Here is a 27940-nt window from a genome sequence, read left to right on the forward strand (position 1 = left end):
ATTCAAATAAATTTCTGCCGATCCAAGCGAGTTCACAGCTTAATATTATTTTATAGCAATGAGTTGGTTGGATTTTGGGTTAACCTGAGAGTTAACTTTGTGTTAACTCCAAGGTCCTTTATACCCAGTTTTTATTTTTTCGTGCAGTATAATTTCTGGATCTGGATTACAGTTAAAGAATAATACGCAAGAGACGAATTAAAAAAATATATACAGCCTGTTATTCAAAGGTACGTACAAAATAAAATCAGAAATTCGTCTCGCAATATGGGTGCTAAAAGTAAAAAAAAGTTCAGGTAAAAGTGTTCTCCTTTTTGAGATAAAAATTATTAAAATTTATATGCAAATTCGTTGTACGCCTCTGATTAAAAGGTCATATTTCGTTTCTATAGCAACAGAGGGGTCTTTTATTTTTTTATAATTGTTACAGTTGCTAGGATTTACTAAAATAAATTAATTTTACCCATTTATCCTTCAGTAGCGCCTAAAAAAGTTGGATAAGGTTTTATTTTCCCATTGTAATTTTGATAACACAAGATAAGTTTTTCCGACTTCTTAGACTTCGCGAAGAACTGTCAATTTTGTTGTACGTACCTTTCAATAACACCCTGTATACTAAACATAAACAATCAAACATAAACAATAAAATATTCATATAAATATTAGTACCAAAAAAAAAACCTTGAATTCTTTAAACAAAAAACAAAAATAATATAAAAACTCTTAACAAAATACAAATGAGAATTTTATTTTCCAATAACTCTTCGTAACCTATCACTGCTTTGATGGCAATTGGAGTTTTGCAGTAACCAACAATAAGTACTCTTTGTTATTTCAATAGTTTTATTGCCATCTTGCACAGTAACTGTTGTCTAGAGTCACTTCGGAGATTTCTTCTACCCCATTCGGGTCGTTGTAAGGAGTCTCTTCAAAATCAGTCTCTTCCGTTTCGCAATCAAAATCACTAATATCACTTTCATTCCTGTCATGTCTAGTCCTAGTTTTTTTTTTCTAGAGTTTCAACACGCCGAATTTGTGATCAAAAATCATTCTCTATTACAACAATATTCAAGTCCTTGAAAATGGTTGCCACTTGCTGTTTCGCGTTTTCAATTACGGCGATAATTTCTGAGTCATTCCGCAAAGACCTTGTTTCGTTGTATTCTACATGTTTTTTCGAGGGAAAATGAAAACCATGCATTTCATCTTCAGAATTCATGATCTGATTTTGAACTTGTAATCTCTTTAGCCTATGCAATCTTTCCAAAATGCTGAAGTTTACCATTGTACAATGTGTTGACGTCATTGATCTCATTATACGGAAAAATTTTTCACAAGTTTGGCTACTATATAAAACTGGGATGAAATATGCTGATGGCATGTTGTTTTGTTTGATTCAGAATTTTAATCACAGGTGGATCTAATTAACTCACGAGCTGTAGGCGAGTGAGGTAAGGTCCACGAGTGATTAACATTCAGTTCCCTCACGCGTGAAGTAAGTATACCATTTTTTCCAATTTTAAAAGTTAAAATAAAAAAACAATTTTTAAAAGTTTCGTTCATATCAAAGATCGTCGAATGCACATAGTTGCCGGAGATAAATTTAATATCCATAGTGACGGGCACAAATAAATCAACAATTTTTCTCGAATGGTCTGATTCCGTTTACGTGGTGTTTTTGAGTTGAAAGTATGGAAGAACTGGTAGAAGAAATGGATACAACGCCTCCAGATGTTGAAGAAGAAGCCCAGACTGCAGCTGGAAAGTTGCTGACTACAAAATTTGAAGAAAAATATCGTAAAGAATACGATACTTTTGACCAATGATCAAAGTTTTTACCTCACTTATGATTAAAATTTTTTGATCACAGTATGAACGAAGACCAACTTTCATGGTTATTAAACAATGATTAAAACATAATTTTAACGATTAAAATTGGAAAAAATAAACGACAAGAAATCTCTGGAAATTAGGCCGGGAATAGCAGTGGTTGCTTCGATGATTGCACACTGCACCATGAATTGGCGCGAAGAGACTTCATTGGTTTAGTCAAGATTAACAAAACCGTGCAGATTTCAAATAGAATTCAATTAAATTCACAAGAATTCAAAAAGAGTTCACGCGAATTCACAGAGAATTCACGCGAATTCACATGAATTCAAGAATTTAGACGGAATTCATAAAAAAATCAATAAGTTCAAATGAGTTCCTATGATTACAGAAATTTGCAAAGATTTCTGATGGAATTCACCTCAAGTGTACACCAGAATTCACGAGTGATTAACCCCTCGGAGTTATCCTTGGTTTATCCCTGGTTGGTCAATGCGGGGCCAAGTTTTAGGTCAATTATTTCTGTAATTTTTGTTGTTTTAATTCCAACTGAGCTTTTAAAATTAGTAGTTCCACCTTGTGTTTTTCTGTAACATCTTCCATCTTTTTCGAGTGTTCTTTTAATAATTTAATTTGTAGTTCTACAAGTTTCTTTTTTTTTCTGCTATTACAATATAAATATCGTTGCCGTTTTTTCTTCTTTTTTTAGGACGATACTTTAACTTTAACTCCAATTGTGGAGGTATCTACTAATTTAAAAAATGCATACTTAAATTTTTTCGACATTTCATTTTGATTTACTTTGCTCAGGATTATTATTGTTACTTATTTGTAGAGCCGGATGAATGGGGCGTTCTAAAGAAACAGGATGCCATTCTAGCCATTCCGATTCTTCTAAGGGAAACTAAAATATTTGAAGGTGTAATAATTTGAAATAAAAATATATTTAGCATACAACTACGACATAATCATTTTGAATTATCTCTTGCTCTTGAATAATTGTACTCGGGATGGGACTCAGACTTGATTTTCAGAGTTGTACTTGCAGGTTTTTTACCTATTTGGTAATAAAATTGACGCAAACGATTTTAATAAGCATTAAGCTTACCATCGTCATCTTCCCTATCTCAATCACAATTGCTATGAGTTCTTATGGCACTAACATTTAGTATTCCTAAAATTGTATTATCGATCCTGTATAAACTTACATGTGTGCTTGTGGAAGGATCACCTCCGTTTTTTTTTTATTTTTTCTAATTGCCTTTTTTATTGAATCATTATTAATAGTTTCCGCCAATTTGGTTCAGACTTTTTCTTTTTGGTGGTTTGTTACATGGTCACTTCTTTTATATTCTGCGTTAAATGAATAGCACATAAAGATAATTATAGTAGCCTGCATAGATATTGTAGCCGTCCATAGAGTCGAGATTTGCGAATAAAAATAAAATAAAACCGGCTCAAACGGAGCCGACGACGGCTTGCAAGTTCTGTCACTACGGCACGCGTCATATCACACAGGGGTGTATTTAAGGCTGTTTGCACAAAATCTTAGGGTCACTGTAATCTTACTATTTTCTATCTACGACAAACGATTTGTCACACAGCTACGAAACCGATGATCTAGAGAAAGATGGAAGTTTGAAAATTTATTTCAACAAGTGTAATGACCGTTGTTTGGTGCAACACAATTGGTTCAAGCAAACTAAAATATGACAGGAAACAAACAGTCCACGTGGACTAGTTTATAGGCGTGTTTGCTGCTAAGATGACTAGGTTTTTCGCTCCACCTGCCTCCGCAACGATGAATATACCATACCACAACTTGTGTACAGTGAACAGAGCTTCGATTTTATTGACGAGATTCAGCTCAGAAATTAAACAGATTATATCATAACGGAAAAAATGACATTTAATATTAAATACGTCTCTGTGCAACGTGTTCCAGAGTGACGTCAGACTTTGAAAGCCACCGTCGGCTCCGTTTGAACCGGTTTTATTTTATTTTTATTCGCAAATTTCGACTCTATGGACGGCTACAATATCTATGCAGGCTACTATACCTACTATTTTATAAAAAAAAACTGGACACTAATGTCATTTGATTGTCATTAGTCTAATCTTAGATCATATAATAAATAGATACCACCATGCCGTGTTCTTTCCCTAGGACAGCCTGTGACGACATCCTCCTGTCACACATCTCTCTCGTGCATGGAGGGATTACAATGAAGCTATCCTTGCCTGATCACTATTTGAATTTTGCGCGCCTAAATTTTAGGAAGTATGTCTGAACTAGCTTCGGGAGAAATATGTTGACAGCTTGATTTTATAAATAATTCACAGTAGATAACGAAAGCAATAGTAAATTATTGGGCAGCAATTGTGATCCTTTATGACTACATCACTTAAAATAGGATCTTTGTTCTAAATTCTAAAATTGTTTTTTGTACAACAACTCGAAAGAGAGGTTAGAAGAAACATCTGTCAAAAGCGACTTGTTGCGCTGGTGCGGTACAAGGATGGAAGTGAAATAGACATATACAGATGAAATGCATATAACAAAGATGAAGATGTGGTGATCACACAAGGATAGCATTATACTACTCCCCTGGACGTAGAAAACGACAACAGATAGCTTCATGTCTAGTCACACCTTTCAGTTTGAGTATTGGTATCTATTTATTATATGATCTAAGAGTCTAATAGAGCTACATGCAAATGTTGACGTGGCAGTAACCTAAGCGTCCGGTTTTTTTAATAAAATAGTCCATATTACATGTATTGAAAAAGTTACAGTGATTTAACAACATTATTATGTGTATTTGTATCTCTATTTAATTGTAGGAAAAAGTTTTAGTTCTATTTAAGCCTAGAGAGGTCGTGCCCGGAGATTTTCATAAACAATCGTGCGTCTAGCAAATAGCCCGATCGAGCATTACTGTGTTGCTTTAATTAAAAGAGTTCTATTTATTTGGTCAGTATTTATATGAATAAAATGCAAGTATTTTTAATAAAAATGGTCAGTATTTTGTGTATATTACGAGCAGTATAATATACATCATTATCAGTATAATATTGATTTGAGTAAAATAATAATTCATGTATGGTCAGTGATTTTATATCCTTTTATCAGTAAAAACTTTAGATACTGTTAGTAAAAAATAATTGAACGTCTTTAAAATATAATTTTATTTATTATATTAAATAAACAACAAATAAATGGTGGTAAATACATTTTTATAGGAACATACTTTAAATGCAATTTAACGAAAAATATCATTGTCTTACAAATAAACGAAAAACTCTGTATCAATAAAACTTAACTGTAATAAATTCTTGTAAGAACATAACAAAAAATATAGGAATAATTGTCTTAAAAATGAAAAATAAACAATAAACTCTAAAATACAAGAAAATGTAATAAAATAAGACATTACAGTCAATCAATTAAGAGAGCCCGTGTTGCCAATTTGGGTCTCCCTCTTGACGGTTTTTTACCTATAGGTACTTGTTTGGCACTGGGAGGAGGTCCGACATATTTTAAACTAATGGATAATCCTATTATATGTTTACAAATATATTCCTTAAAAAAACTGGGACAAGTACATCGTCCATTCATCCAGTTTTCTTTGTTGTCTGGTAAAGTTACAATCCAAATTTTAAACGCTCGTTTTTTAAACTGGTCAAAAGTATTCCACCTCATTTCTGTTACGTTCAAAATATCTTCTTGTGAAACACTAACCTCTTCATTTGCTGGACAAAAATATGTAACAGAATTTTCATTTTTGACAGATGTAACCTGCAAGTTGCATTTGGCCCACTGGTACGCTTTTGTCCACTGTCGTAGTTCAATGGTTGTCGAAGGTTTTAGAACTCTGTTGCCATTTTCATACATACAAGTCTCTTCTTTTTTAATAACAGAATTGAAAGATTCCAGGGCATTATTTGTTGAAGGAGTATGGTGTGCACCTCCTTCATACCAGTTTTTATGCGATGTGAACCATTGATTACTGATATAATCTACAAACTGCTGTTGGCCTTTTTGTGTCCATTTTTTTATAAACAACTCCTTGGTCTTGTCAAAAATATTTTCACTTGAACATATCTGTAGTGTATCAATGTCACGTTTTACCTCATCTTGAAATCTTCTTTCGACTAATGATTCTATCTTCTTTGTTACATTGTGACACATATGTGCCCAACAGATTATTAGAATTTTATCTTCTCCAAAAACCTGAAGAAAACCATTCGGAATTGCATTAGAAGCATCTGACACTAAATATTCTGGATTCAGTTGTAAATTAATTTTTGTTGCACCATCCACAAGTGATTGAAAAATAAACTTAAAATCCGCGGTTGTTTCATCACAACACACTGCTAAACCCGAAGGATGAAAGTGGCGGTCACAGTCGGTGATTCCCACAACCATTACCGGCATACCTTGCCAAATAAGTTTATAGGTGGCGTCTGCATGAACTACTTTGAAATCACTAAATATTTTAAGCAGTCGTTTTGTAGAAATAAAAACTCTAAAATATTTACGGTCTTCAGTTGTATCCTCGTTGTCCGATTGGTCACAATAATTCACCTCATTCTAAACCACAAAAGCAGCATCATCAGAATCCGGCAGCTTATTATGATCTGAACACCACTGCTCAAGTTCACCAAGGCTTATTTTTGACGATCCATATGTTTGTTTTCTCAACTGCACTAAATAATTAGAAAGTTGTGTGTAATTCTTTAGCACAAAACCCTTTTCAGTCAGAAGTTGAAACATTCTTTTAGGTTTCACTTTCAAATCAAACAGTTTTTTGATTTCTTGTTTCGTTTCGTCGCTAAGCTTCTGTGTTGTTTTATTATAGTGTTCATGCGAATGTCCTTCTTCTGTTTTATACATAGTTACGACTTCACTGTCACTATTAGATAACAAATGTAAACCAGCGTTGCACTGTACTCCTCTTTTTTTTGCCTGATTACAACGATAATAATGTTTTACGCCTTCTGTTGTAGTATTTTTGAAGTGAAAACTCCAACATTCTTCACTCTTTAACGAATCCACCGCAGCCTTTTTGTCATTAAAGGTAGTTACCATATTCCAGTTATGTCTTCGTTTTTTTTGTCTTCCTTTCTGTGTAGGAACAGAACTTGCAGCTTCATCGTCGAATGTGTAAGCATTAACATTATTAAGAGTATTTTGAGACATCATGTTGAGTTTCACGTCACTCTTTTATAGGTTATGTTTCTGCCGCGAAACTACATACTGCCACATTACATTATAAAAAACAATTTTAATTAATTTACAGACGTTACAAATTAAAATACTACTAGTTTGTCTTTAATACATTATCTACTATTTAAAATACTGACAAAATATAAATTTTACTGACCACATTTTCACTGATCATAAGCTACTGATCTCATCCAAAACAAACTTATTTTAAACTATAAATACTGACCATTTATTAAATTTACGGACAAAAAACAATCAAAAGTACTGACCATATAAATGACAGCCTAATTAAAATACAACGAATGTTGATTAAAATAATTCTTATAATTGGCGTTTTGCAGACGAATTTATTGCATTCTTCACATTGCACTGGAGTGCGATTGACCTTTTTAGGTCCGCAAACGTAACATCTTCCTTGAGTGTATGTATGGCTGATCTTCAGGGGGTGTAATCGAAAGCACCTGGCTAATTCTGCTTCGAAGCTGTTTTGGTAATGAGTTTACTTCTATTCGGATTTTTATGTCTTGGTAAACTAAACTCTTTGCCGTCAAAAACACTGTCCTTCGCATCAATGGTTTTCCTGGATTATCAACTGATATGTTCCTTCAGAATTTATAACGATATTTAATAGTGAATAAAACACAGTAAGCGGCCGTCGACAACTTTTTCTAGAAACACTGTAATTAGCTTTCATTTCCACGGCAGTGTCCACACCTCCTTTTGTTTTTATTATAATCAATTATCATGACAGGTTTGGTGGAATTTGGTGCTATTTCATCTCCTTCATGCATCGTTGATATAAGTAAAACTAACTTATTAGGCTTTGACATGTAAGAAGTTAGTGTTCCATTGTCTCTATAGGCAAACATAGATGATCCAACATGTCTTCTGTCACCGCCCACTTTTAGTTCTGTCATAGTCTTTGGCAAATTTTTCATATTTTATCGTATAGTGCCTACCATGGATAATTTGTGTCTTTGAACCAATTCCTCTGCGAGCGATATAGAAGAAAACCAATTGTCCATGGTTACATTTCTACCAGTCTGTGACATATGCTCTATAAGTCGCAAAATAACTTACTGTGGGTTGTTATCAACGACAAATGGATCTTCCATTTGTTTTCCTGCATATATTTCCAGATTGCTCGTATAGCAGCAAGCACAATCGACTAGGGCGAATATTTGTATCCCATATTTTGACATTTTCTCCTAACTTGAAATTTCCTTTAAAATTTGAAACAATAATTTCAAAAATTTCTCGTATCGGAGCCAATTTATTAATCGCTCGTCTATCCCGCCTAGTTGTGGTATCATCAAACCATAGGCAACGAAATAAGAATCTAAATCAGGACGATGACATTGTGAAGCGAAAGTATTCTATTCCTGTTCCATCAGTAGCCTATGTATCAAATACATTTTCATGAGATGATTTGGTAACACCTAACAAATATAAAGTACCTAGTAATGATTTAATTTCAGGTCTATTTGTTTCACGACAGTCTTTTTCTCGATTATAATTGGGGCGAATATGGTTTATGTATATGTATATTTGTATGTCACCAGCAGATCAATTACTTCATTTGGAAAAAAAGATGACCAGATTTGGTCTATTTCCTTGTGGTTCTTTATTTCAGCAGTTGGCCCCGATTTTTCAATTAACATATTTTGAATTTTACGTTTTCTATTATCAGTACAACTCGCACAGTACCAGTACCAAGGTTCGTTGTCTTTTCGTAAAGAGGACACTGATCACTAACTTTTGTATCATCGGCGATCATTTCTACCTCCTCTTGTTCCTCTACTATTTCCTCATCGGCAGGTTGTTCAGATTCAGATTTATGGTCACTTTCCTCAAGCACATCTACCTCCCCATCATCGTCGGAATTATCAGAATTCTCATCGTTGGCATCCAAATAAAACATAACCTCACTTTCCGAAAATAACAGAAATTTTATTTTACACACCTCTAATACCCGACTCACATGTAGCTCACAGTCTTTCCAAACGCTGCTGCTTTTCTTCATAACTCATTATGACAAAAAAATATACTAAACTAAACCACAAATGATCAAAAATAACAGTACCATAACATACACAACTTGTCAACACTCAAAATTCTAGAGGTCGCTTGACTGCCTTTCTTTTAGCCAGTGCGATCAGTTGTCGTCGCGACCAGTTGTCGTTCTGACCAATTGACACTGCGATCAGTTGTTCGCGATTAATTGTCGAGCGACGATTTATTACAACGAAATTGACGCGGTACCATGCAGTACAACAGCTTTCAAGCTGGTTTTTGACAAATTGATAAATAGACGCCATTCTTCTGAATCAAAGGGCTAGTTCATATTTTGAAACAGACCTCTTACGTCATGGCAAAAACAAGTCATCTTTTTTAGTAAAATATTCAGCGAATCTTCGACTTCTAGTTCTATAAACGGTTACCTTCGTGTTGTGAGTTAACAATTTCCATTGTTGTAGGCGAGACCCACGAAATTCAGCTTTAGATTTGGACAATTGTAAGTCTCTAACACGGTCGTTTAACTCCGATTATTATTAAATAGAGACCATCACCATCACAATATTCATCACTTGTGCTTCCTTGCAACATAATACTTTCTGGTTCATCATCAACAACTTCATTTGTAGAGCTGGATGCGGTAACTCAGCAGAATGTAAAACGGGCTTTATTGCAGGAGTAATTTCAACATATGTTTTGTTTGTTTTTGGTGGTGAAACCAAATATTTTAGTCAGACAAAAGTAACAGTCATTTTCATGGTTGGTAGGCTATCTACACAACATGGGTATTCCAAACTGTAGATAAATTTCTTCTCCGGCTGCCTATTTGTTTAAAATATTTCTACAGTTGCCGCAAAACAGATGAGGAACTCACGTTTTATCTCGGTTAGCAATCGCAAATCCAAAATAATGTAGATACATGTTTTTAAGCATATTTGTAATACGTCTTCCCGCTTATGGTGTTATAACTTTACCACAAACGTAACAAAACCGATCTGCACTTACTTTGCACGATATCGAAGACATTTTTGTTGCGACAATAGTGTATTAACATGAATCAGTTTAACACTGATGTGAATATTTCATGCAGGTTAAAACAAAATTCATTATCTTGGATTTAGGAAAAATCCTGATCTGAGTGGACACTGAAACGTTCCTTTCATTATCTTGGCTGATGCTGCCCTTCCGTTAAAGCGCAATATTTTAAAACCTTACCTTCTTCGCAATTTATCGTATGAACAAAGAATTTTTATCTACAGAGTAAGTCGCGGAAGACGCGTAGTGGAAAACGTGTTTGGCATCTTAGCAAACCGATTTAGATGTCTATTAACAACAATACAACTATCACCTGAAAACGTAAAACTGATAACGTTAAGTTGTTGTGTTCTGCACAACTTCCTTAAAACAGAGCAAGAAACATACTTAACACCAACATGTATAGACATGGAGTTAGCGGATGGTTTGTTTTTGTTCTTGGGGAATGGAGGAATGGACATACTTTTCAGCATAATGTTGGATATAGACAACTCCGACCTACCATGGAAGCCCTTCGTATTCGAGAAGAATTTAAAAGATGTTTTACCACTGTGCCTGATAACATGCACCAAAATAACTTACATACTTTGTAAGAACTAAATTCAAAAATGCCACATTTTTACAATATAGACTTTTATTTCTACTTTTTGTATTGTGTCAATAACTTATCAGTCCCCTATTGCCTGTTCATTTCGGCATTTTGGGCCTCCATGACATCCTGCAACCATTTACGGGTTGACTGGCGTATTGTCTTTGTGTCCTGGAGTTGCTCCAGCTCAGAACCTAGGTGTGCCATCATTTTGTCGATGTGAGTTGGTTGCGACACTGTGAGCGACCGAACGACGTCCTGGCCTCCAGCCGCAATGACTTTAATTGCCTCGTCGCTCTGAGTTGTGGCTGTTTTTTTAGCTTTGTAACACTAATTAGAGATTCTGCAGTTGCCATTACCCTCTCTTCTTCTTCTGCCTCTAGTACTTCAGTCGGTGGCAGATTCTGTCATTGTAAGTTGCATTTGCTGCTCCAATGGCTACAAAAAGGAACAGCACAACGAGTCAGACATCCTCCATAAGCAACAGCACGTTAGGAGACTGTTAGCTGTGAAGGGGCATTTTTCGACTACATTTTCGATTGTAGACAAATTGTTTGCAGAAGAAGGAATACTGGTAACAACCAAAACATCAACAGCCATATAAAATATTTAGGACTCATATCGAATGTCATACCGGCTACAGTTTGTGATACCACTCACCGCTGCTCACAAACGCCAACGCTTAGAGTGGTGTCGAGAAAGCTTAGGCTGTAATGAAAAATGGCATCAGGTCGTCTTTACTGACGAATCCCGATTTTATTAGGGCATGAGCGATGGTCGGACAAGGGTAAGGCGAATGCGTGGAAAATGAGGGACCTACACAGTTTTTCGTGGAGAGGCATGTGCAACGAATTTTTAGGGTTATGGCGTGGTGGGTGGATGGATACGGTAGTAGACCACCCTTGTTCTTCGTTAGAAGATCTATAGACCATAGCAATACATCGTGGATAATGCAAAGACCCCTCTTCTTGCATACCTGCACACGCTGCAAAACGTTGTTTTTCAACAAGACAGTGCGCAATCACGCACTGCTAGGGTCACTCTAGACCGTTTTGAAAAAGTTGTCCTCCAAAATCTTCTGACATATCCTTAATCGAAAATATTTGGGATGTGATAGGCATACAAAATCACGATTCTTTCTTAGTGTTTTTTTTTTTTACTTTTAGATGTTTGAATCGGAAAATCACCCGAGTAAAGAACTAAAACTGCAAAATCTGGATGTCAAAAAAGAAAAGAGTCAATGAGAAGACAACTTTTCAGTGCATTATCAAAATTTCCAAAAATTAGCCGAAAGTTGTTTTGAAAGAACTTCCCTCGCTCCTGAAGTACAATGAAACATATTCAGCATTTTCGAGTTGAGTTTTTTCTTTACACAATTTTGCGATGACGTCATCAATATTTTTGTAAGGACACGTATATCAACTTAGATTGGTCCAGTGTAATACTAAAAATAACAATATTGTATTCCCAAAATTTTCTGACAAAATGGAGTGAGCCATTCCTGATTTAATGAATAAAATAAATTGACTCATTCATTAATTTTTTTTAGCCACCTGTTTAAGCACATTTCTAATATACAACAATCGGTCCAGTGGTTTCGAAGATTACTTGTCTAATAAAAATGAATAAAGACACCAGACAGACAGACGGAAATGGGAGAACAGATTTTTCGTACTCTAGAGGTCATGACACGTCGAGAATATATGAAAGTGGCAATTCGGCCGATGGACTCGATTGATTGACATGAAAATCATATTCTCACTGCCTTTCATTGATCTATGACAACCTGATTTGGTCATCTTGCCCGAAATTGTTTGAAAACGACTGTACCAAAAAGTGGAAGAACACGAATCGTCCAAGTCTCATTCTCAAGCAGTGGAAATTTGTTATTTACCAAAAATCGAGCTAAAAGTAATGCTAATACAGAAGCGAAAATTAGATAATATTACATGTTTATAATAATTTTATATATTTTTCACTCGTATATACGGCGTGTTATTGAAAGGTACGTACAAAATAAAATCGGCAATGGGCCTCGAAGTATGGGTGCTAAAAGTTAAAAAAAGTTCAGGTAAAAGTGTTCTCCTTTGAGAGATAAAAATTATTAAAATTTATGTCGAAATTCGTTGTACGCCTTTGATAAAAAGATCATCTCTCGTTTCTATAGCAACATTTAGTCTTGACAAAAGTTTTATTGTTACAGTTGCTAGGATTTACTAAAATAAATAAATTTTACCTGTTTATCCTTCAGTGGCGTCTAAAAAGGTTGGATAAGGGTTAATTTTCCGCTTACAATTTTGATAACACAAAATAAGTTTTTCAGACTTCTTAGACTTCGCGAAGAACTGTCATTTTTGTTGTACGTACCTTTCAATAACACCTTGTATTGTAAAATCCAGAATTATGTGTATTTCTTTCGCTCACCTCTTTGTTGTATGCATAACTCTTGTCATTTTTAGTTTTAGTTTAGACTAGTTGTCTGGTACACTGATTGTTACGAAATGTTAAGGCTACATCGGAGGGTATCCGAATACGGGCGTAAACGGACATTTTACCGATTCGTTTTTTAAGCTTATTATTAAACTTGGAAGACCAGCTTGAGATGGCAATTAGTAGAAAATATGTATAATATTCTAATGCGCACCGCGAAGAATTTTTTTTAAAATAGGCAGTAATTTGCTCCAAATTAATTAAAATAATAAAAGCAAAGAAGTCACTTTTCTAGGTCCTCAGTTACATTATACGAATCAGCGTTAGCTCATCTTACACAGAGCTGTGTGTTAACAGGCGCACCGCGACGTTTTTTGGGGAAAAATAAATGGTTTATTAATTAACTCAATTAATAAAATATATCATTTGGGCAACTTGTTATCACTCTTAACACTTTTAGACGCATCAGCCAAAACTTGCAAGTGATTTATGATGGCTCAGCAGGAGGCATAGTGCTTAGTACTACCCTCGCTAAAGGATTTAGGAGTTAGACTGGACTCAAACATATAAGGCGTTTATGGCTTTGACGTTTAAAGTACTTTACAGCCGACCTTTCATAAAACTCGTGCTAGGGACGGCCGAGACGCGAAGGACTGGACTAAGATTAATTTTGTTTTTAACGTTTCTTCCGTACCTTAATCATTCTGCACATTTGAAAATATTATTAATAGTCCGGTCAAAATAGATATTTCAAATAACAAAAACTCCGACAGAGCTGAATTTTGGTAGAGACGTTGGATACACCAGTAGAAATAAAGTGGCAAAAGTTCCCATAGATCCCATGTGTGCTAAAAAAGTTATTCAAGGTCAAAGGTCAACATTTTTGGTTTTTTGGATTTTTCTCGAAAACAGTAAGTTTTATGAAAAATATAGTTCAGACAAAAATTGTAGATCATAAAATTATCTACAAAAATGAGCCTTATACTTTTTTCCCTAAGAATCACCATTCCCAAGATATCGCCGTTCTAAACGTTGAAGGAGTTGCATTCTACATGATATGCAGACAAATTCTACGTATATACATAGTCAGACTCTTAATATAACTAAAAATGCCATTCGTGTCTCTTATATGTATAAAATAACTACGAACAGTATAATAAATAACTACTAACAATTCTGAGGATATACACTCAAAAGAAACTCAGTCCCTTACTCAGCCCCTTCTACTATAGATTGATAAAATCATTTAATTTTTAAAATCTGGAAAGGCTCAACAGCGAGCAGAAATATATTCTTCAAGCAGTTTATCTTTTAAGTTAATTAATCTTGTAGTGCATGTTCATTGGTAAATCTGAAATTTTTAGGGTAAAAGTAATTAAACTTTCGATAAAAGTGACAGGGTGCACATAATTAAATTAAACATATTAAATTGTGTGAATTTTCTAGTAAAATTTATCTTCTAAATCCACTCACAATTAAATAAAACAATAATCAATAGAGAGGTATAAAATTCCCTCTTTTTGTAGCAATAATCCATTTTTTCCGTAAGTCGGAATGTTTAGGGAATCTAACAAAATTTTTAAATTATAATTACGAAATCCTCCGTCTGTATATGTGATTATTACCTATGAAACGAAACAGGACTGCTTTCTTTGCACGTACTATGCAATTATACGCACAATACGATTTCACCATGTTTAACAAATAGTCCGATTTAATACAACTTAAGAAGACTGTACTCATTTAAATAAGGTAACTTGAGCCGAAAAAGCGTAATTGCAAAAACACACCTTCAAACACCATGTGACAGCACGAAAGAAACCTCCAGCAACAGTGTTATGCAGTTTCGCGTCATTGTTTTGTCACCCAGAGAGCCCTATCTCTGTCCCACTGTGTTGACAACGCGCGTCTCTCTCTAAGTTACTTCCATATAATATTATTTCTATGCTACAAACCCAGTCTTATCACTTACTGGTTTTACCTATCACTTACACTTTTAAACATTATTGATGACCTAGTTCCTTGCAATGGACAAGCATTTGCTGACTAAAGAATTCAAACTTACTCATTCCATTACACCTCCCCCGGTCGGAAGAAAAATTTTTTTTTCGTGTTCTCACGTTTCAAAAAAAATTTTTCCTTACATTATTCATGATACTTCTTAACTCTATTCTTATGTACTTCTATTAACTTATTAGCTTATTACCTATATTAATTATAATATTTGGTGCTTTGTCTGCAACTACAGTATATGGTCCCTTATACACTGGTTCACTCTTATTTCCTACATTGTTTCGTAACATAATTTTCGAACCAGTTTGAGATCTTACAATTTTTGAAATTTGACTATCGTACATTTTTTTCCTTTTTTCTTTTGACAAAAGCAAGTTGTTTCTAGCGTCATTACATGCGGTCTGTAGTCTATATTTCAACTCTAATGGATAATCGTCGAAACCATACATAGGATCCGTCCGAGTAAGCAGATTCAATGGCAGTCGACACGTTTGTCCAAATACTAATTCAAACGGTGTGTAACGTGTTTCGCTATGCACGCTATTGTTGTACGAAAAACACCAGAATGAAATCCATGAACTCCAACTATTTGGATGTTTTACCACTTGTATTCTCAAATACGCACCTAAGTGTTTGTGTGAATCTTCTAACGCACCTAACGTTTCGTGGTGATACGCTGTCGAGTTCAATTGTTTTATTCCTAATACTTTATAAGCCTCTTTGAAACTTGAGGATAAGAATTCTGTACCTTGATCTGTAACAATTTCTCGTGGAATGCTATACCTTAAAATAAAAATTTTGAACGAATGACTCTGCTACGGTAACGGCTTCTTTATTTGGTATTGGATACGCTTCAACAAATTTACTCAATTCACACTGTATTGTTAATATGTACCGATTATTTTGAACATCTTACTCTAAAGGTCCTACTATATCTAAAAAGATTTTCTGGAATGCCGAATAGGCTGTTGTTGTAATCGCCATTGGTTCTACATTCTGTTTCCCATTCTTATACCTCTGACAAGAATCGCATTTCTTTACGAATTCCTCAACGTCTTTACGTAATTTTGTTAAAAAAAAATGCTTTCTTATATTGTTATACATTCGGTTTATACCGGCGTGACCTCCTGTAGGCAATATATGAAAGTCATTAAGAATTATTATTTGTCTCGCTTCTAAGCCATTTATTCTTTGAACGTCTTTAATTACGCTTATTTTTAAATCTCTGAACCTTACTTCGTTAACCCTAGTCATTATTTCACGCAGAAATGATGATGATGCATCTCTTTTATTTTTAATTACTACTACTTCCGGAATCTTATATTTCATAACAATATCTTTGAGTACTCTCAACGTCTCACTTAGTGCTGACGCCGATCGAGTATCCCATTTCATATAAATAATACCTGATTCATTGTCGACAATTAAATTATGATTTTTATATATGGAACACGTGTTGGACATTTTTGTTTTACTTGCAAGTATTTTGTCAAATTCGGTTTTATAAATAGGACGCAACTCGAAAAAATCTTCAGGTTGTTTTATCAATTCCACCACGCCAGGGTGATTAGTCCTTTCGGATGAAACTGATTCATTGTTCTCGCAGGTCTTAATTTCAGCTTTACGTTGCGCTCTTGTTAATAAATTCATTGTACAAAAAACTCGGTAACTCATTGATTTGATTTCATTAGAACTAATTTCTATTCTTGATAAGGCATCCGCTGTTACATTATCTTTACCTTTTATATAAACAACATCAAAATCGTACTCTTGCAAAATTAACCTAAATTTCGTCAACCTACTGGAAGGATTTGTCATTCCGAAAAGATATACTAAAGGTCTGTGATCTGTCTGAATAATGAATTTTCTCCAATACAAGAAAAATATAAACTAAAAATGTGAATAATATACAAAATATAAAAAAATAACAAAAAATAGGTTCTACCGATGAACTTATTCATTCTTCGCAAAGTTCGCAGATAAACTGCTTCGTTTTGGGACTAACTCCTGAGCATTCGACATGGGACCATTTTTTGCAGCTAATGCACCTTTTCCACTTCTCACCGGCTCTAGATCTCTTGTAACTATCATTGCAATAAAGACAACACGCATCATCTTCATCGTCTTCGAAATCTTCCCAATGATCATTTTCTTCACTACTCGTATCACACGTAGGTTGGAACAGTTTATGTTTGATTATTCTAGCTAACACTCTCAACGTTTGTTTCTTTTTATTCGCTTCTTTATCTTTCAGTTCCGCAATATAAGGGCTTTTTGTTAAAACTGTCGTTCCCTGTGATTGCCGTTTTTTACCTTTTTTTCCAGAAACCGTCTTCTCAATTACAGGTATAGGAGACAGTAAATTTAGACACTCTTATGAAAATATCGAGATTAGACTTGCTCTCACCACTCCTATCTTTTCCAATGTGAATTTGATAATTATTTTCGAGTGATGAGGAACTAGCTTGGTTTATATTATCACTTTTATCAGTTTTCTGGTTAATTGCCACTATTTCTTTTTTTTTACTAGCTGTTTCTTGTTTATCAAGTACGACATTTTCTATAATTTCTGCCCTTTCACTGTTTACTTTCTCATTATTATTACTATTGTCAACATTTTCCTCCACAGTGTTGGTGTTTTCATCATACCAATTTTGATTGTCAGTAACTTCACTTGGTGCGTACAAATGGTCGGAGAAAATGTCTAGATATAATGGTGATATGCCCGAACTTCGAAAACCACTTAAAGCATTTTCAATAGTAGCAGATTTTGAATAAGCAGCACAAAATAATCCACTTATCTGGTATAAAGTTATTGTTCTTCCCACATGATTTTTCATCCAAAGGGCACATGCTGCATTGAAAAAGTTTCCAAAGGGCCAAAAAATGAGACATCTAGCGGTTGGAGCCGATGTGTACAATGAGCTGGTAAACATAACAAAACGAGGCCGTGTTCCTTGGCTTTTTCAAGAGCATTTAACGCTTTGTGGTTGCTGTGTCCATCCACGATTAGTAGAACTTTTTCTTCTTTTGATGGTTTCACGTTGTTAATGAAATGATGCATCCATTTACTGAAAAGATCTGAGACCATATATCCAGTTTCATAACACAATCCTAACGTTTCAGGCGGGCATCCATCAAAATACTGAGTTTTATAGTTTTTCCTTGGAAATATTAATGCTGGAGGAATAAAACGGCCACCAGAACGCATACAAGCCACTACTGTTACATGTTGGCCTCTTTCGCCTTCATGAAATCTTCTTTAATTACAGCATAAATAGCATCACAGGTTTCAGGAATTATTTGCCCTAGCGCCTGTGGCGAAATTATGGTGGAAAATTTTAAGTCTTCATAACTTCTTCCGGTTGTCAAAAAGCGTAAAGTGGCATTTAATTTTTCGTGTACCGAAATGGCAGATCTCATTCTTGTATCTTGTTTTTGAAGTCAAGGGATAACCAAATTTAATAGTTCATTATATGTTTCTTCATCCATTCTTAAGTAGTTATGCCAATCAGCAGATTCCAGCCGCAATTCTTGCAATAGATTTACATGGGAATAATAATTGCGTTTTATAGCCATTTTTTCATCCATCGTGATCGACGTATTTTCTTCTTATTGTTTTTTTTTCTATAATACAACTGCACGTCACTGTCATCAAATAAATTTCATTTTTGGTTAACATGGCGATGCACAACTGTAGACAAGCGTGCACACTTTGAACTGCGCAGTCTCCCCTCTCTGTGTGTGGCAGCCTTTAAAGCAACGTTGACGTTTAATATTGTTTAATTGATATCCGTAGCAACACAAAGGCGCCTAACTATTTTCATTCGATATTATGCATTTTGGCAATATAATTTATAGCCTGATTTCGTTAATTTCTGATTTTGCCAAAATAATTTTCTATGTCTTGATTTAAAGATCTAGTTAAAAAAAAATTATTCTTCCTTCATAAATCAGTATTTCATACAATTATAAAAATCCTTCCAAAGTGTATATCCAATTTTTCAAAGTTGGCGGCACAATTTTCTTTCCATTTTTGTCAGTAAAATACATATTTTTGAAATTTTGAATCGCTTCTTTCCAAAATGTTGTATGACCAGAATTTTTAAGGACACCTCCGCGGAGAGGCTTGCCAGGATGTGAACACTATCGAAAAGTTTATCAAAAAAATTGACGATTTTCGCTGTTCCTAGAGCATGTTCTTGTAGCTGACCTAACACACAATATATTTAGACGGATTAACATTAAATATAGGAAAAAACATACCAGTTTTAACTAATAAAGAGATAATTGAGGGTATAGAATGGCTAAGAACCTGAGTAGCGTAGCAGAGTTTCATTTTTTGTATTTTATTGGTAATAACATGTAAGTCAGTGATCTTTTGCAGAGCTCGAAATTCACCACATGGCTGATCAATGAAATAAGCTTCTAAAATATGTTTCTATTCCGCTTTCAAAATTTCATTATTAGTTTCCCATACCAAATAATTAGTTAATAAATTACTTCTAACACCCTTCATAAGATGAGGTGCAGCATACAGAGGAATGATTTCGTCATTACCAATTATAATTCTTGTTTTTATTGTTTCGTTGCGGCTTTTATAAAAGTGTTGCGATTGTTTTAATAAGAAATTTATAAGAGCTGGATTTGGTTTTCCTTGATCACAGAATATTGCTATGACTTTTAACCCACAATTTTGAACTTCAGTGACTACCAGTTTTATTATATCGACTAAGACAGTAGATTTTGTGGCTGGTGACGAGAATCTAAATAACATGGGCTGTTGCCATTTTTTAAAATCCCACGAAGATAAGACACTAGAACGTGATCTGCAATTTTCAGATCTGGACGTATTTCCATCCAAGTCTTGAAAACCATAAAACTGATCATTGCTTTTATCATAATCTATATGCGCCATTATCGACATTTCATCGAAAACGACAGAACACATTTTGTTTTGGTTTCTCAATTTTGAAACTGCTTGTTTTAAATTATCAAATACTTAGTAGTTTATTGTAGCCTGCATTTAAGGGTACTTTGTTCAACATTGACATAATTCTGTGTCGCGTAGGAAGCGCAAATAACTGTCTTAATTTCGTTTAAGCTCTCCCAGACAGTTTATATAACGCGAGTGCTAACACTTTTTCATGAGTGGTATACCTGCAGCCTTTAGTTTTAATATTCCGTTTTCTTAATTGAGATAAACAGAAATTGAATGCAGTGTCATCCAGAACCTTGCTGTCTAGTTTCATATTAAATTATAAAGCTAATTTCAAACGTTGACGATATTCTGCTGTCCGAGATTTACTTTTACGTGCTGCCTTCTTGTATTTTAAACAAGAATGTTGATCATTTCAGCTACAGGAGACAGATTCCTTTTCCTTGTCGATTTAGTATCTTTTAAAGTCTCACACGCTGTTTTTCTATTCAAAGTATTGCTTGAAGTGGTGGCTATAGAAGCATCAAGAATATTACTTATGGGTGGCTGAATCACGAAATAATTTTGAAGTTCAACAGATCGCGCTAAAACGTTAATTAACGTCATCCTCAGCTTATGTTTAACAAGCTAAGTAACACGGATATTAAAATTTAGGAAAATACATTGATAAAATTAATAATTAAAATGCCCGAGTTTTATACCAAATCTGAGGATGTTAATTAATAAAGTCGAAACATGTCGTAACCATAACCATTCAGTCTCCTAATGATACACTCCAGACGTTCAAGAGGCGGACAACAACCCTAAATTAAATAAAAACTTGAACAGAATGGATCTCCAAAAATTTACTAACTTCACAATTCACATTTGATGTAACTATATCAGAAGACATTGTGTATTTTTTGTATTCAATTTGTACCTAAGTTAGTATCAGATTATCAACATCGACTGAAACATCACAAGTTTCATGACAGCTTACTTGGATTTTATTTATTTTTGAGATACGGCAGTCTTGCATTAAGTGCACATGTAACTTTCGGAGATGCAATACAAACATTTTGATTAATTGGAGCAGTACGCAGCTATTAAAAGCCGTTTATACTTACATATACTAAAACTACATTACTTTTTTTTTAAATTAATGATAAATTTAAAAATTCGGCAAATTTTGACTTACGTGAGTATTGCTCTCACAGTGCGATTTATATAATGCCTGTTTACATTCAGTTCTCAATGTACTAAAATGATTATAACCTGTCCTAACAAAGAGTTCTTGTATCCCTTATGAGCTGCTTTTTTTTTAATAAGTAACTTAGTTTCTTTATCAACCCATCGTGGAACTGAGTTATTGTAAGTAATTGATCTAACAGGTATTAAAGTTTCAATAACATAATATATGACAGAATGGAAATAGTCAACACATTCGTTAACGTCCCCATCTTCAAATATTTTTCTTCCCATTGCACAGAACTTAAAAATAGTTATTTTTCTACCGTGCACGTTTTTTGATTTTCTAATAGAACACTATTAAAGCACCCAAATGACGTCAAAGCGGTTCGCTAATAGCGGAAAGGGGTTCTGAAATAGATCTGGTGTAATTTAGATCGGTAAGATTGGTAGCCATGACGAGAAATATCAGGTGAATGTCAGTGGCAAATGTCAAATTCAAATTTCCCGTATTTCGGGAGGCGTAAGGACTTCACTAACTTCTTCACAAGACATTCTAACCAATTTTAACTCACAAAAACTCGAATTGATTCGAATTACAGTTGTTGTGAAAATTCGAACTTCAAATATTTCGTGGTTCGTCTCAGACCAACCCATCACCAACCACGACAAAATTCCCCAGATTTTAAAAAAACGCAAATTTCAATTAAATTTTCCGAAAAAACGTGCGCGGTAGAAAGAATAGTATAAATAACTCGTTCATAAAGCCATTGTTGCACTCATCATTTATATAACTCACGGCTTCGCCGCTCGTTCTATAAACTTGGATTCGTGCCTTAATATTTGCCTTATGAAACTCGTTCTTTAATACACTATTATGTTACAAGTGTTGAAAACGGTCCATAGCATTACGAACGCTGTATGTAAGTGAGTAATGCAATGGAGTTTTCCATATATCTAATACTACTATATTGCTAAATCGTCACAAGTAACATAGAAACGGTGTTCACGGACAGAGAGAGACAGAAGATGTTGTTTTCTGTCTATAAGAGTACTAGGGGTCTGTGCGCATGTACACAAAATAGAAGCGAAAGTACGAAATGTCAAAACGCATCCAGTCACGCTATCGACTACAAATCAAGCAAGTACGAGTGTATGCGCAGTACTGTTTAGTACCACAGAGAGACAGACAGGTCCGATATATTGCTCTGCCATTATGTTTTCGGGCTCTTAGCAATATAGTACTATTAGATATATGGAGTTTTCACACGAGTATCATACAATATTTTTTGCGCTGCCTTTTTGAAAAAATAATATTACTCGCAGAAAGAATAAATATTACTGAACCGAAATTATGTTGATGTTGAATTTATCACCAAATACGAAATACGTCAAATACTGTCAACAACGTAAGCCACCGAGCAGAGAGGTGGTAAATAGAACACCAGAATAAAATCGGAGTTCTTGGAACAGCTGGGTCTACTTCAACTTTCTCCGTTTTTTTGGGCATTGCATCCGTATCATTATCAAACACGCTCTTTTTATTCCTAACCATGGGCTGATTAGTCTTTGATTCCAATTCAAATCTTGGCAGTATGGGCGAAACGGTCGAAACTCTATCATCCTCATCTAAGATTCTAATGAGTTCTTTATTTATCTCAACAATGTCCAGTTTAGTAGGCAATCCAATGACTTCATTACGTAATTTTTGAGTTTCATGGCTCACAATGCTCCCAACAATATCTCGAAATTCGATCCTCTTCAAAAATAAGGTGACGTCGTTATTCACTAAAGGAGATGAATCCAGAACACATGCGGCTTTATAGGTTATGTTCTCGTCGGAAGTTTTCTTGTAAAAAAAAAACAGTTCAAATATTCAAATGTAGTAATTAATCATAAATACATTTATCAATAAACATTCTTTCTTGTTTAACAATTATTATAATTTTGTTATTGATAACGAGAACGTTTTGTCTTTGACAAACACATAATCGAACGCGATAAATTATTAATGGCCTGGGCCGAATTATTTTGGCTTGATATAAGTTGCCGAATCTCGTTGTTCTCTGTTATAACAGATTTTCTTCTCATAATTGCTTTCTTGGGGATTTTTTTTCGGTCTGAGGTGGTGGTAAGGGTTGAGGTGTTAATTGCACCACTCTGATGACTTCATTAAAATCTGTACCTTTTTCAAAATTTTCATCTTCAATATTTTCTTCCATTTCGCGTTCTTGTAATATTCCTTGTTGCACTATTTCTGGCATGCCTTCAACAGTTACTTTATTCAAGAGACTCAACAACCTTTCTTCCAACAGAGTACGCTCCTTTTATTTGCCACTGCTTCCTCCAGTTTTTTGGATGTCATATTTATTCATTCTGGCTCTTCTTCGCGTGTTTGTTTTTAAATCTGCAAAAACCTACCCGCAAGAAAATAGTGAAATTAACTGTAGAAATTATAATCAAGATTCTACCAGCTTCGATTCTTTCACAGACCTTGTCGGACCATCGAAACTGTTTAAGTTAGCTTTTAATTTATTCCATTTTTCGGTCTGAGAATTTAAGACGTTATTTTTTAATTTTGAATTTTCAGCCATTTCAACGTTTTCTTCCATAAAGGCATCTAATGCTACTAACTGCTTTTTTATGGTCCTATTGCGCTTTTGCTCCGACATTTTAAAGAAATATTGTAGCAAGCAAAAACTTTTGACAATGTATTATTATTGTCAGAATTAAATTATGTATTCGATCGTCTGAATATTTCCAAATTTTCAAATAATTGAATAACAAAAATGGAAGTCTAACATTTAGTGCGATAGAAAATGATAGATATTTAAACTCGATGTGACAACCTTGTATATTTTAACACCCCTGTTAAAAAAAACAGCCACCACAAGTCATTATAAGATATCTCATTACCTTTTACAAACACTTTTATTCCTAAATCGTTCCTTTATTAACACTACAAACGACTGTAAGTTCTTGAATTTCAGTCAGTTTTATGTACCGCCTTAGTCGAGAAGCAAATAAATATGGCGATGTAAGCCTTTACTGTTTTTTTTTTCGCGACCGGCAGCTTCCCTGAGTAAAATGGGACCTATGTAATCCACACCCGAAATGAGAAAGGGTCTGTTGGGTTCCAGCCGATGGGCAGGTTAATCTCCCATCATTTGAATAATTCTTTTCAGGTTATAGCAGTAGCAGAGAATACACCTGTGTATAATCTGCCTGATAACGATACGGGCTGATATGATCCAAAAATTTGCCTTAGAGCCGCTAGTGTACCTTCTGTCCCGCAATGCAAATTTTCAAGGTGATATTGGGTAATAAGCAGTCTACTTATATGATGATTACTTGGCATTAGTATCGGCTGCCTGGTGTTAAATTGCAATCTGGCATTTCTTAAGCGCCCGCCGACCCTGATCAAGTTGTCCTTTGATAGGAACGGGTTTAATGATAGAATTGGACTTTTATTGCTAATCGGCTCTGCCCTTTCCAGAGTTTTTAATTCGTCCAGAAATGCGTATTTTTGTACCCAACGAATAATTGACAATTTAGCTTTTCGTAATTCGTGCACCTTTAAGGGCCCAGTTTCTCCTGGTAACTGTTACTTTGATTTTCTGTGTCTGTCCGACCAACGCAAGCAATACGCAATAACACGATTCAATTTATGAAAGGACGACATTTTTGTCATTATAGGTAGTGACGTATTGATTTCTATTGCCGTTACGCCTGCAACATGTTTGCGTTTTTCGGGCATTTCGTCAACGTGAACGACGGTGGTGCTAGAACTCTCTGGTAGGGATGTTCGGTTCTACAAAATAAACCGGTTTTCAGTTAACCGATTTATTTTTGAACAGGTTAATTGCCAACAGTTTAACCGAACCTGCAATAACCGGTTTGCAGGTTAACCGATTGTTCCCAATTCAATGTGAAAGTAAAAAAAAGGTGAATAGGTAATAATATTGATATATAAATCGTTGCAACTCAAAAATGTATTTCATGTTTAACAAAAAAACATTAGTCTGGATTATATAAACAAAAAATGAATTCCAAATTAGATGTTCCAGTAAATACTATCCAAAGAATTAAGAAATACTAACTCATTGATGTGCTGTGGTGTCAAACGACTTCTTTTATCAGAACAAACATTATTAAGTGTAGATACCAGGCGTTCTGCTGGAACTGAAGCTCCCAAGACAGTGAGGTATTTCATGGCAACTTTGTACGTTCCTGGAAATGCATTCTTATTTTCTTTCCAATACTGTATTGGATGTCGAGTTCTTGGTTGAATCGGTTGATTCAAATATAATTTTAACTCTGCGGGTAATCCATCACAACCATCTGAATCAGGTAAGTGCCTTGAGGCTATCTCATCATGGATATTCCAAATGCATCCATCTACATCATCTATAATATTTGGATGTACTGGTGGAGTGAGCGATCCTTGATTCTGATGTTCTTTTTTAACTTCGTTTTTTATTATTGTAATGGCATTGGCAACATTTCTTGCTGATGAAAAATGAAGACGCTTAAATCTGGGATCTACAATTGTGGCTATTGACAAAAGAATATTTGTTTCTAAAGGATCAAGTTTTTTTTCTATTTGTGCCTCAAGTTCTTTTTTTAAGTTTTTAGCAAAGGGATTACTGACGTTGATTCTATGTAAGGAGGTTTTAATACAGTTGGTCATGGGTATCACCAAGCTTCCTGAGACATATTTTTCGCCTGATATATTTTTAGTTGCATCCTCAAATGGCCCAAGTAACTTCAAACACTCATCAATAATTGCCAGCTCATTAGCAGTCAACATTGGTGGAGCTTTTTGGTGTTCAGACGACAGTAAAATTTTACCAACATGACCCGATAGGTATTTAAACCTTTGTAAGCAATAAAACGTGGAGTTCCATCTAGTGGGAACCTCTTGTATTAAATACAGATATGTTCCATCCTTTTTTCCTTCATTTTTCTGTTCATATCTTAACTGATCTTGTGCAACATTACTGTGCTTAAAATAAGCAACAATTGTCTTTACTTTTTCAATTATGGTGACAACATCTGGACAACTTCCTAATGCCTTTGTTACCACTAAGTTTATATTGTGCGCAAAACAACTGACATGGAAATGATTAGAAGTCTGTGACATAATTTTCTTTACAGCAGCAACAATATTTGCACCGTTATCAGTCGTAATTGAAACAATGTTTTCTTTTAAAATTTTCCAGTTATTCAACATAGTGTGCAAATCATTGCTTATATTGTCTGCTGTATGGTGCTGTGTCAGATTACTCACACCAAGTGCAATAGTAACCATTTCATTATTTTCTTCATCTATCAATTAAAATCTTTAAATGAAAAAAGAAACAAAATAATTCATCTTACTGATAAAATGGGCAGTTAAAACTATAAAACTTCTTGTCGCATTGATCACTGTTGCAATGTCTGTTGTTAAGGCAAGATGGTGAGCTTGTTGCAATTTTTTGCTAACAAATATTTGCAGGCTGTTGTACTTCTGTTCAACATATTTTGTAATCTAAAAATAATAGATTTTTGCCGATTTAAATTGTTAGAGCCAATGGACTTACTGTACTCCTACTTGGAACATGATATAACGGCACTGCTACTTTTAAAAGCCTTTTGAGACCTTCTTTTTCAGTACATTGCAATGGATAATTGTCTTTGCATATCATGAAGATTAAAGCTTGGGTTAACATTGCTTCTTTTGACCCTCCAGCTGAAACATTAAGTGTATATCAAATAGAGCTTCACAATTTCCATGCATAGGATTAATTTTTTTATGAAGGTATGATATTTACATTCATAACATCTTTGTGCATTAAAAATCTGGTGAATACTAGGTTGAGAGAGATGCGAGCTGTTACTACCATTATAGTTTATGTTGCTTGTACTGCTTGCAGTAATGGTACTGGCACTCCCGATACTATGAACTTCTATTAAATTCTCTTCAAAACTGTCATCACTGTCCTATGATAGAAAATATATTCAAATAACTATAGAAATTTTCCCATATGATGAAATCTAAGAATTAATTCTTCACCTCATGCTGAGAGTCTAGGGCTTCATTTTCAATCTCCTTCGCTGCATCTCCTCCTTCTGCATTGCTATGAGACGTTGAAGGCGTTGAGTTTGTCAAATCAAAGTCGATCCTTGGTTTCTTGTTCACTCTGGCTTCATCTGCGACATGTTTTTTGAAATTAATAGCATTGACTTTTGGGTGTTTTCGAATAAGGTGATTATTTAGGTTTGTGGTCCCACCACCAGTTTTGTAAATTCTTCCGCATAAATTACACTTACAGTTTTGATTATTACATCGGGTGAAAAACTCCCATACTTGGCTTTTTCTATGTTTTGGCATGTCGTCCTATAATGCAAACACTAGTTTACAGGAATATTTTTGATTTGCTGGAAAATGAATACTTTTGATTGTTTGTAGACTTTCTCTTATTCTCTTACTTTTATTAATCAGACTACTATCCATGTACGCACTTGGAATTAGGTTAGGAAGTACAAAAGCGTTGCAACGCGCGGGAAAATAATAATCACAGACCACACTAGTCTGTGATAATAATGTCCACAGCACGAGAAAATTGTCACGAGCACCCTTTTTTCCAATCCAATCAGCCAATCACCACTGGTCGTTGTTAGTTCTCTTTTTTTAATTATTGCTATCTTA

At 34.6% G+C, this 27940-nt stretch overlaps 2 protein-coding genes across 3 annotated transcripts in view; one reads left to right on the plus strand and one right to left on the minus strand.

Moving 5' to 3' along the window:
* Positions 1-27940, plus strand: part of LOC135129504 (uncharacterized) — an 83848-nt gene that overhangs the window by 42572 nt on the left and 13336 nt on the right. The window lies entirely within an intron of this gene.
* On the minus strand, positions 25227-27782 carry LOC135129549 (zinc finger BED domain-containing protein 4-like). The gene is made up of 6 exons (XM_064056716.1): positions 27721-27782; positions 27305-27669; positions 27063-27231; positions 26832-26980; positions 26629-26779; positions 25227-26577 (listed from the first exon to the last, which is right to left on the minus strand). The coding sequence occupies exons 2-6, from the start codon at positions 27620-27622 to the stop codon at positions 25304-25306; spliced, it is 2061 nt and encodes a 686-aa protein (XP_063912786.1). The 5' UTR covers positions 27623-27669; positions 27721-27782; the 3' UTR covers positions 25227-25303.

The sequence above is a fragment of the Zophobas morio genome, unplaced genomic scaffold, assembly GCF_036711695.1.
Source record: "Zophobas morio isolate AGI-343-1 ecotype UQ-CSIRO unplaced genomic scaffold, CSIRO_AGI_Zmor_V1 ptg000016l, whole genome shotgun sequence".
Classification (NCBI taxonomy): Eukaryota; Metazoa; Arthropoda; class Insecta; order Coleoptera; family Tenebrionidae; genus Zophobas; species Zophobas morio.